The sequence below is a fragment of the Argopecten irradians genome, chromosome 12, assembly GCF_041381155.1.
Source record: "Argopecten irradians isolate NY chromosome 12, Ai_NY, whole genome shotgun sequence".
Lineage (NCBI taxonomy): Eukaryota > Metazoa > Mollusca > Bivalvia > Pectinida > Pectinidae > Argopecten > Argopecten irradians.
The window spans coordinates 22,307,791-22,320,373 of record NC_091145.1 but is presented as its reverse complement, the minus strand read 5'-3'; the positions used below and the strand labels follow the sequence as shown (position 1 = coordinate 22,320,373).

The window sequence follows — 12,583 nt, the reverse complement described above, 5'->3', positions numbered from 1 at the left end:
TTACTTCAAATATTAAATTTTTACAACATCTGGATAAAATATGAATTCTAATTCGTGTAAAAGTACACAATGTTGAATAAATGTATGCGATACTCAATTGTGAAAGCTCTATAGAGAAAGGCCACAGGAACTTGACTAAAAATAATCGTGAATTTCCTTGTACATCTACTATGGGCAATAAAACATAAATCTCACCAATCAAACAGAATCAGTAAACAGTTTTGAGCCGACATGATTAAAGTAGTGTTAGCTTTAACGCAAATCAATAATTGCATAGAAGAACACCAACAAAACCTTCAAAATAGCAACTATTCAGTCAATTTCACACAACTGCATGATGCCATATGGTCCAAAACCCTTCTATATATTTCTTCAAATCCCTGGAAACTTTTTTACCAAATAAAAGATAAATGCTGAATGTTATTTTTGGATAGGTGCAATGTTATTCCACTTTATGGGGAATATATAAGACTTAGGTTCCAGTCAGTGCATTCTGGGAAATCAATAAAAGATCTATGAATTGATAACAGATAATGTACAATTAAGGAAGAGCTGTTTGCCTGGGAAAAGGAAAACTCTGACCTTCCTGTAGATACATGTAATTCTATGTAAAAGACAGTATCCTATTTTATTAGCCAGAAACAATACCTTAATTAGTCCTAGAAATGATTTAGTGTACAATATACATTCTTTTAGGTTTATATATGATCATGCAGATTAAGTTATTGCTGTGCTTTACTAGTAATATTAATTCTGTAACATGCACATCCCACTCGGTCATATTATACTGAAAATGGGCAAACCAGTTGTCCCACTCCCTTGATGCCGAGTGCCAAACAGAAGAAGAAACTACCATTTTTATAGACTATGGTGTGTCTTGGCCAGAGGACAGAATGCAGAACCTTCCTCATAAGGGCTAGCGCTCTACTGAAAGCCAAAAAAGAGACAGTGTCAAGGGAGACCAGTTCATTAGGCCGCTATAGCCAGGTTTCCGGTTAAGAAGGAAAATTTCATACACATTCACAAAATTGGCCAAACTTAGGCAAGGGCCGGTTTTAACCCGTTACAGTGTATATAGAGAGTTGCAAGGAGCTATGTTCAATGGTTTCAGAGTTATAGCCTGGAAAAGCATTTCAGATTCATTCACTCACACAGAACACAGACAAAACCCAATTCAATATTCCCCTGAAATGCAGTTCACAAAGGATTATGAAAGAGAGTAAGACGGATGGCCGGAGCATTACTACAAAGCAATTGAAAACAATGTCAAGGAACTTAAAATTCATGAAAACATTTTATCTCAACACATGCTAATTCTGAAACAGCATTGAAGAGGTAAAACCAAAGTCTTGCTAAAACTTCAAGCAACATATCAACTTGATGCTTTTTAAGCATGCAGATGTTATGATGTTTCTTTCAACCTAAAAAGCTTGAATTTAGGTCAATATTTCTTCCACACAGAAACCAGGTCAAGATATATTACTGACCTACATTGGATATATAAAAAGCATCATAGTCAAGCAAACATTTCATCAGTTCCTTTTTGTGGCAATAATAACTGACAGCTATCTCTTAATGGTTTAATGTTTGGTAGGCTTTTCATGACTGCAGCAATGTGGAGCCATTTACGACCCATTTAAGACCACAGGACTGTCAATTGATCTACGCAAATAGACTCAAGAGACCTTAAGTCTTATAATTATAACCATCAGCAGCCTTACATTAGACAGCAGCACAAACCAAACATGAAATACAAAATGATATTGGGTCAATAATGTAGCAGTAACGTAACTTGTCAAAGAGTTTTAATGACTGAACACTGAAACCAATCAAAAAATGTCTTTCAATTAGTTAAGCCATCACTTCAATCAAAGTGTTTTATTCTATATTTTAAAATTTTCCATACGATATTATTAGGTACACTGGTAATCCCAATATTCCTAATATGGCTTTTTGCCTAGGTTGGACCTCATAGGGGCAGACAACTGGTACAATATAGAAGCACATATTGTGGCACAAAACTAATGCCTGGTTAAAACTTGTATATAAGATAACAACTGGTACAACAGTATAATGGACTCATAATTATAAAGTAAGATGTGAAGCCCAACTAACCTGCCTTGTAACTTGTATCACCTTACAACTAATGCTTTGGTAACAACTCATAGTAGCATACAAGTGATATAAAACTTAGCATACAACTGGTTCAAAACTAATTTATATAGCTAGGTAAAACCTGATTTTGGCATAAAACTAAAACTCATGGCTAGTTTAGAATCCATAATGGTGTACATCTGGTACAAAACCAATGCCTATAGGTTAAAATTCATATCTGTAATCATGGACAGTGAAGAGAGTACAGAATGTAAATACAAAGGTTTCCCTTCTCAAGTAAATGGACTGAAATAGATCAAAGATCATATCATGGGAAAACTGGATATGCAAGCCAGCCTCGGCTTCTTGGGTAGGAACAGAACACCAATGGGATTATAACCAGTTTTACTTACTTCAGTTTTGAGTCAAATCAATAATGCAATGTCATATTTGATTAGGGACACCTAGTCTCCCAGTCATGGAATGCAATATGTATCTCCTCTTTGAGAAAGCTAGGCACTACAGGGACATCAAAGTGTCTAACTAGTGGTTCCGCTCATCTTTCAGTGATGAAACTTACAAGGCGCATCCTCAGGTCTCTCATAAATGTTTGGTATTGGCTTTCAATTCATTTAAGCAAACATCAGCAAATTTTACAATTATCAATATCTTTCTACAAAGTTCCATCCAGCAACACTACTAATCTAAATTGGGACTCCTCTGCAGGAAAATTGAGATAAAAGTGAACTGAAGCAAAATTTAATTTGTGTAAAAGCTTGTTCTGAGTTACTTTAAGGGTGGCAGTTTATATTCTCCAATTAATTCAAAGGCGTAGGAGCCATATTTTTTTTTCTATTTTACTGTTAAAAGAATCATGCATGTTTAAATTAAATGTAACAAAATGCTTCTTCTCACAAAATGATGACAAACTTATGGGATGAAAAAACTAATTAACCTAAAAAAGGGAAAATATTCATTCTAATTAAAGTAATAGATTTGTGCAGACTCTCAAATAACTAATTAAACAATTTTTCATGGATCAATTTTCGCAACTATAGCAATACATATAGTTACATGTATCCAAGAAAACCATGAAAAGATCTGGCTTAAACGATATTATAACACGCCCTCCACCGGTACCTCTAGAACACAAATTTAAATCCTAGGTGTGAGGCAGCTGACAAGTGCTAGCTGCATGTCGGTGATTTTTCTCTTGGTATTCAGACTATCATTCACCTCCTTCACCTGATACATATAAAGATGCTCCACCGCTGACAAATGGTATTTTTCACTATCATAAACAGCAGCAGACGATTTAGTATTTTTCTTCAGTTACAAAAGTTACTTACTTTACACCATTACCACCATTGAAAAGTTTTCGCTTCTTATTTTGCCTCAAGTTAAAAATATGAAAAATTATTACAGTCAAACCTCGATGTATCAAAGTTCAGGGACCGTCAGAAAAACTTCGAAACATCGAGACTTCGAAGAATTATTCTCGGTTGAAATTAGACCGATTTTTTTTCCACCATGGCCAACTACGGTAGTACATGTCGTCTCCGTTCCGTAAACTTTATAATCATTGTATTTACCACAAACAAAACAAAATAAAAACGAAGTATGCAATTAACCACATGTATTGTATATTATAAACAAGACTTACATGTACTAGGCCTAAACCATGTACATGTGTTCGTTTGGTGACTATTTAAGCAATAGTTAATATTGCGGAATGAATATCAAAACGAAAACATGTTGCAAAGACGAAACTAAAAAGGAGGAACCGAAAGCGCTACAACACCTACAAAATACTTTGATTTAGAATGATCAATTTGCTCCAGTATTTATGCCAAAGTTTTGCAATGTAACAGTTTTGAGTACGAGTTACTAATAATGTGGCTCGTTTTTACCGTTTCGTAAATTCTACAAACCGCTATCAATGGCGGCGGCGAACATCAAAAACGACTAACTGTATCTTTGCCGTACTAATGATTTAATAACTCAGCTTGTAAAGACAAAACACTCGGTTATCGGCCTGATCAGTGATATTAATTATCTTCATGATAGCGAGCAAGCAACACAAGCTGTCATAATCCTTATTGTCCAGCAAAGTGCCGTCGCGAGACAGCTAGGCGTGACAGCATGCTGCGGGGTATCGGCGAACACCTGATCTGTACAGGTAATTTTTTATTTGAATCATCGAGTGTCAGTTACCTATGATTCTATAACAAATAGTCCATGAAAAAAGTTTGATACATCGAGAACTTCGATTCATAAAACTTCGATTCATACATAGGTTAGTTAGTAATGTTATATAGTGAAGAAATTCGGGACCGGACAAAAAGTTTGATACAGCGAGAAATTTGATTCATCAGAGTTCGAATCATCGAAGTTTGACTGCAATTGCATCCCGAAAAAAATCTGTGGCACAGTCTTATATGGAATGAAGTACTGATTGCGCATGCACCAAAGGCAAAATAATTTTTTTTTTTTTTGGTGTTAATTAGACATATACACTATTAGTATTAAACACCAATTATTGTTTAAATGATGAATATTTTTCGGCGGTGGAGCATCTTTAAATGACCCTGATTGTTATTTAAACAAACAAATGAGGCTTTATAATGCAACACCAATCATACAATCCTAAGTCAAATCTGGGTCAGAACAAGATCAGGTAGTGGGAATAGAACCACATCAAATATCAAAATTGAACATGCCTGAGCTCTGCCAGGAATAGAAGAAAAGCACTGAATAAGCCTGAAGAATAAGCTTGAGCTCAAACCATGAAAAGAATACTGGGGTTTCAAGGCAGGTAGAGTGTGTACAATTTGCTGTTGATAAGTCCCACCTTTCGGTGATTGTGACGTCACATATTCATGTGATATTTGTGATTAAATGTTAGAATTACCGTAAAAACTCATGTAACTTGCGCACCAGTGTATTTTGCCCGATACTTTTTGGGGCTGAAAATGCTGAAAAAACTCTAGTATCTGTATATTTTGTGCATCAAATTTTTTTGAGGGAAACAATGTCCAGGGACCCACAAAAATGATGTATAAAAATGGCAATTTCAATGCAAAATATTCCCATTAAATGCTTGACAACTTGCACAATCAAGTGTTGTATTTGTAAGAAAATATATATTAAAATTGCATTGTTTGTTTTCTTTTATTGGCCATCGTAACCTGAAACTGTCTTGTAGATGTCCAAAACATCGGCGGTTCGCCGTACTCCGTGCACATGTCAATTTCTTATCATAGAATAGTTATCATAAATATTTGAAAAGATTATAATGTAGTTACTTTAAATTGTGACAACAAGTAATTAGTGTATTTCAGATTATTAACAAACTTTAAAGAGCAATCGAATAGCAGATACGTTGGCTTACGATAATCACATTGTGAGTGAACTCACTACGGTACCAGATCCAAAGGTACTGTAAGTTGGGATTATCTATATATAGCTACTTGATGGTAAATTTTGTTTTACCTGCATCATTTTGGGATCTCGAAACTACTCGAAGCACTGCACTACACAAACCTAAGCTCATATCATTAAGAGCTTAAACCAGGAAGAGGTAAGAAAGATTTCCACATGAAAATACCAGTCTTCAAAATATAATTAAACCCATAAAGAAAACACATATTAGAAGTATCTAAATAAAACATACATATTGTCTTTATATATATAGATTATATTTTGTCTAGCCATACATATCAAGAGTTAGTTTCTATGATCTATCTGAATTGCTACAGCTTTCAAATGGTAATTCTGTAGCACTTGAATTGACTTGTGTAAATATATCACCACTTACATAAATTTACAAATATATCTTTGACCACTCATACAGCTGACCTCTCATATCATGACAGTATTAATTAATTACCATATTTCAATAGAACTATATATATATGTTTGTCTAAGCAAATATATATATACAGTACATATATATATACATTCACACAAAGCAGGAAAAATGCTTCCATTCTTAATTCAATTTGTACACAATATACCTAGAATTGGGAATCGCAGTGTCAAGCATTATAACCAATTACTACCAATTGTGGATTCAGCTGACTATAAGGAAAATCCAATCTCGATGGCACCACTTGATCGCCAAGACTGGTGACGTTAGCATGGCTATTGATTTCCCAATCCATATATATTAAATAACCGCAAAAACTGTTGATTTACGGCTCCAACAAATCCTGGCTTAGCCAATTTCTTATGATAGTTTTAGATATACTTATTTCCAAAATTTTGTGTGGTGCTCAATTTTGTATAATTTTCCAATTTTGTATGGTGCTCAATTTTCTCTGATTGTCTATTCATTTCCAAAATTATAAATAAAGTCATTGAACAATGGTACTAATAGTAAAGATAAATAATAAAACATTCTCAAAATTTTGGCAATGAGGACTTTTGTACATGCAGGAGCTTAAAATCACTGCCAGACTCACAAAATGCAAGATTCCATTAACTTTGAATGACTAACATCCTTAAAACTATTGTCATTCTATAATGACTTTCCAGGTTTAATTTCAAAATGCTGAAAAAAATTTCAGAGATGCAGTCAGAACTTGATTGCTGTCTCATGTACACGATGCTGCCATGTACATGTATCATGTTGGATTCGAAATCAAAACAAAAAATTTGAGTGCTATAAATAAAGTCATTGAACAATGGTACTAAAAGTAAAGATAAATAATAAAACATTCTCAAATTTTGGCAATGAGGACTTTTGTACATGCAGGAGCTTAAAATCACTGCCAGACTCACAAAATGAATGACTAACATCCTTAAAACTATTGTCATTCTATAATGACTATCCAGGTTTAATTTCAAGATGCTGAAAAAATTTCAGAGATGCAGTCAGAACTTGATTGCTGTCTCATGTACATGTAGTCATGTTGGATTCGAAATCAAAACAAAAAATTTGAGTGCTATTGTACATCTTTAATTTATTACTAACTAATTTAAAGCAACCCCTTTAAGTTTCTAACATATGGTACATAGTAGTATAAGCTAAATTCTGAATACACATATGTATACAAGTGAATTTTTCTAAAGCATTTTTAATCAGTATACTACCAATATATGCGGCATATGTATATATATAAAAGTTCAAAAGTTAGTCATTATTTGATATAGCAATATTTATTTTGTGCCAGACTATACGTATACCGGCATAGCGCATAACACCAGGGAATATATATACTATAGCACATACTTGCTATGTATGTATATAATGTGGTGTATTTTAGGAAAGCTTTTAGGCAATCCCACAGCACTGATCATGACCAGCCGCTCCCACTGGCAGACATGAACTTTATAACACTTCCAAATTTAAGATTATTCCAAATTATCATTTTCAAATTTCTGCCAAATTACCAGAAACATCAATATAATATTGTAAATAAACATAATATTTTAGGCATTAACTGAAGTATTGATTACCATGAAACATCATGCAATTTTAAATATCACACCAAATTTCCACTGGTTTGTTTCAGCTGTAATGGAAATGTCATGGTGTTTTATACATGCACAGCGCTGCCACCATTTCCTACAAACCATATATCTGGACCATTTATTCTGCCACATAAATTTGACAAATACCAAATAACTTGAAATAACGTCATTGAATAAATCACATTCTTTCATATGACAACAATGGAAATCCAATACATTCTCTTGAAACACTTCCTCAACATATTTTTCATACTTTTATTTGTCATTTGGAGACTTACGCAACTAAACAATAGTCAAAAGCATGCTTCTGTTAACCTGCAAATACTGACTTTCTCACCTGGATGTTCAATGCTAAATGAAGTCAAATTAGCTTCATCAAAGGAGTTAGATAATGCTTAATCAATTTCTCTCAGTTTTGGCCCTCAGACTCTCTCCCACATGGCAATACCTTCCATGTATCCTACAGCATTTTTCCCTTGGGCAAGAGATGATCCATATATATGCATGCTTAATTTGGTCAAAACCCCTTTAGATATTCAGTACAAGTAGTATTTTAATTAAAAGAAAGCTCAGAGGCAGGCCACATACAGCAGTCAGGTGAGCTAATAAAGACTGGGCTTGCATGCTATAATTTAAATAAGTTACAGAGTATTTCTAGAGCTTGCTGTCTAAAATCCATTGATTGATTTTTGCTGTCAGAATCTAAGTCATGCCCTGACATGGCCCTTTTCCCTTTTTGTCTTGGTAGGACAGACCAAAATATTCATATTGGATAAGGTCAATAAGAGCCACACATTACAATCAATAAATCAATCCCAAACATCCTCAAATAGAATCATCCAATGATTGGACGACAATATCATTCTGTATGTATCATCAAATAGGCTTACTTATGATTCAGTATATAAAACTCAGTGATTTCCCTGCTTGATGATTTAAAGATGCCCCACCTCCGACAGAGCATAAATGATATTTATCATTTGAACAATAACTTGTGTTTAATCGTGTATATATATGCCTCATTAACACAAAAATAATATAAAATAGTTTATTTTGCCTTTGGTGCATGCGCAATCATTACTTCATTCCATATATGATATAGTGCCACGAAATTTTTACGGGATGCAATTAATTATTTTTTAAATTTTATTCTGAAGTAAAATTAGAAGCTCAAACTTTTCAATAGTGGTAATGATGTAAAGTAAGTAACTTTTGTAATTGAAGAAAAATACTAAATCGTCTGTTCCTGTTTTTGATAATGAAAAAATACCATTTGTCAGCGGTGGAGCATCTTAAAGGAGCCTGTACCTTTTGAATAAGGAAAATAATATTTCTTTAAAGAAACATTTATATTTTATAGATTCCCTTTCTTATTTGGGTAGAATTTTTTCTCTATCAGAGTACAAATTTATTCTGCTAATTGAGGAGAATTTTTTTTCTATCAGAATACACCTTTATTCTGCTATTTGAGATTTTTTTTTTTTTCTCTATCAGCATACACCCTCATTGTGCTAGGAATGCATTATATATAATTAGTGTACTTGAACAGATTTATTAATATCAACACTGGTACATGTATGTAATACAAGTAATACAAGGGAGATATCAAAAGTTTCTGCTAGCTATATATAGGTAATTAACTGAAAGAGTACACAGGGCTTTTACCTAATTTGAATTCAACTTTTTTCTTACTTTTGGCCTTTTGGCCTATAGCTATCAATCATACAATATTGAATACAAATTTCAGCATGACAAATAAATGAAAGAAAATAATAACACATCAGTAACCTATCTAGAGCTATATCTCTGGTAAAAGGAATCACATCCGTGTCAGGTAAATATGATATTAAGACTAACACATGTATACTGTGATCTGTCCTGTCAGGTAAATGTGACAGTGGGACATATACCTGTATACTGGGGCCTGTTCTCTCAGGTAAATGTGACAGTGAGACTAATGCCTGTATACTTGGGTCTGTCAGGTAAATATGATATTAAGACTAACACATGTATACTGTGATCTGTCCTGTCAGGTAAATGTGACAGTGGGACATATACCTGTATACTGGGGCCTGTTCTCTCAGGTAAATGTGACAGTGAGACTAATGCCTGTATACTTGGGTCTGTCAGGTAAATGTGACAATGAGACTATCTAGCTAACACATGTATACTGGGGTCTGTCAGGTAAATGTGACAATGAGACTAACACATATGTATACTGGGGTCTTTCAGGTAAATGTGACAATGAGAATAACACCTGTATACTGGGGCCCGTCACTTAAATGTGACAGTGAGACTAATACCTGTATACTGGGGCCTGTTCTGTCAGGTAAATGTGACAATGAGACTAACACCTGTAAACTTGGGTCTGTCAGGTAAATGAGACAATGGAATAACACCTGTATACTGGGACCCGTCAGGTAAATGTGACAGTGAGACTAATACCTGTATACTGGGGCCTGTCCTGTCAGGTAAATGTGACAGTGAATTAACATCTGTATATTGGGGTCTGTCAGGTAAATATGACAATGAGACTAACGCCTGTCAGGTAAATGTGACAGTGAGACAAACACCTGTATACTGGGGCCAGTCCTACCAGGTAAATGTAACAGTGAGACAAACACCTGTATACTTGGGCTCATCCTTTCAAGTAAATAAGACAGTGAGAGTCCTGTATACTGGGGTCTGTCTTGTATACAGTGGCCTGTTAGGTAAATGTGACAGTAAGACTAACACCTGTATACTGGGGTCTGTCTTGTCAGGTAAATGTGACAGTGAGACTAATGCCTGTTTACTGTGGCCTGTTAGGTAAATGTGACAGTGAGATTAACACCTATACTCGGGTCTGTCCTGTCAGGTAAATGGCAGTTAGACTAACACCTGTATACAGTGGCCTGTCAGGTAAATGTGACAGTGAGACTAACACCTGTATACTGTGGCCTGTCAGGTAAATGTGACAGTGAGACTAACACCTGTATACTGTGGCATGTCAGGTAAATGTGACAGTGAGACTAACACCTGTATACTGTGGCATGTCAGGTAAATGTGACAGTGAGACTAACACCTGTATACTGTGGCATGTCAGGTAAATGTGTCAGTGAGACTAACACCTGTATACTGGGGCCTGTCAGGTAAATATTACATTGAGACTAACACATGTATACTGGGTCTAATAAGCCCTAGTTGGTAGCTGTTCGGCCTTTCACGTCATTATCACAAGATTATTCAAATTAAAATATGTATCTGATTTTATCAATTTTTTTTTATATCTGTCCAATACAGCAACATATACACATTTGTATGTATATTGCTGTATAGTGTATGTACCCTATACACAGATACTGTACACCATCCCATGTATCGATGCAGGCTGGAGACACAGCATGTTGGCATTTCCACTATACTTCGAATAGAATCTGTTCAATATGATACATTGTAGTGTGTTAAATCACATGTGGTTAAAGATGTATCTATATCGAGAGTCAGTGAGATCTGTGATCAATATCTATCGTGTGTACAGTACATTTATATTCGGTATTGACAAAATGGTAATTGAATCCAGTTCATACTTTACACTAATCAAAATCTACTTAAACATAAATATGGTATTTTACCGACAACTTATTCATAGTCTTGAGAGAATGGTTAGAGTACAGCACAACTTGTCAAAACAGGTCCTTGTCTAATTCAGATCCCTGATCATGAACACTCCAGTATTTCATTTCAGCAATTAAAACCTGTATGACCTCGAAATCGGCTATATTGAACAAACATGCTGGGCCCCTGTGACATCCAGTTTAGACAGGTTATGATGTTTTATTTTTTTTTTAAATTATTAAATCATTAACCCATATGGTAATAAGTCATCTATGTCCTTAAACAAAGACATAGCTAGCCAAGAGCTCAAAACAATGAGTCCATGCAATATATCATTTTTTCTTAAAAGTGTTTTAATGAAAATGTTTAATCAATAGAATCTAATTAAAATTATTGATTAAAGTACCTACCTGACAAGCGTTGTATAAAATTTGATGCTCATATTTTTTGACATTGAGGATATTTTGAAACATTTCGTAAAGTTGTTCCTTGCTTAAAATCAGTTCAGATGCTGCAGTTGTCATCCGTTGAGGCTGTTTCCTAGGATCCTCTTCCCCCCTAAATATTGCATCAAACTTTGTCATCCATGAACTTAAAACTGTTTCTTTGCTTAATCCATCAATTTCAGGTAAACTTCTTACCCTTTTTTCAATATTATTTTTAAATACTTCTCTAAAATCATTTGCAGAACAACCTCCACTTTTAACCATATTTGCTACACGGTCACTCTTTAGAAAAACTTCATGATAACTTTGCACTGCGTTTGTAAATGCTTCATCAGCAACAATACTAGTTTCACCATTAAGAAATGCATTAAATCTATCCTTAATTGTTTGCAGCTGTTGTTTAGTTACTTTAGTTTGTCGTCTGGCCATATCTGTGGGCTGTTTAGCATTAAAAGGATACGCTATACACCTCATCACAAAAACATATAACTGAAGTCTTTTCTTTCTCTCTTCCTCTTCCCTTTCCAATTTCTCCGTGTCATCAGCCCCCTTTTCTGTTCTGTCACTATGAAGGGACGGACTTGGACTTGACGGTCGGATACTGTTGGACCGGCCATGAGGCAAGAGACTTGGTAAATTATCCCCACTCTGTCCGCTCGTAGACAGGCTCTGCTGTTCTGCACTATTGTTTTGGGGATTAAGAACGTCTGTGATTTCATCTTCGTTCGTTTCATTTTCTGAATCCTCTTCACTAGAGGACTGGTACATCATCTTAGCACTTTAAAGTGGTGAAACCTCTCTGCCTGCATGCATCATCCCGTTGACAGTTTATTTACATTCGGCCAAGTGCTCTTTCCTGCCAAATTACCACGCATGCGTACTGATTACGGAACGAACATTAACGAATTTTGCCGGAGAATAAAATTGTGAAAATATAAATTTAAGAAATTGAAAAACTAAACAAACTTTAA

At 34.7% G+C, this 12,583-nt stretch overlaps 1 protein-coding gene across 1 annotated transcript in view; it reads right to left on the bottom strand.

Moving 5' to 3' along the window:
* Positions 1-12,474, bottom strand: part of LOC138336266 (calcium-dependent secretion activator 1-like) — a 65,251-nt gene extending 52,777 nt beyond the window's left edge. Inside the window, exon 1 of the mRNA XM_069285681.1 lies at positions 11,577-12,474. Coding sequence (XP_069141782.1) covers positions 11,577-12,383 — 807 coding nt within the window. The 5' untranslated portion in view covers positions 12,384-12,474. The remainder of the gene's footprint in view (positions 1-11,576) is intronic.
* Positions 12,475-12,583: the final 109 nt, after the last annotated feature.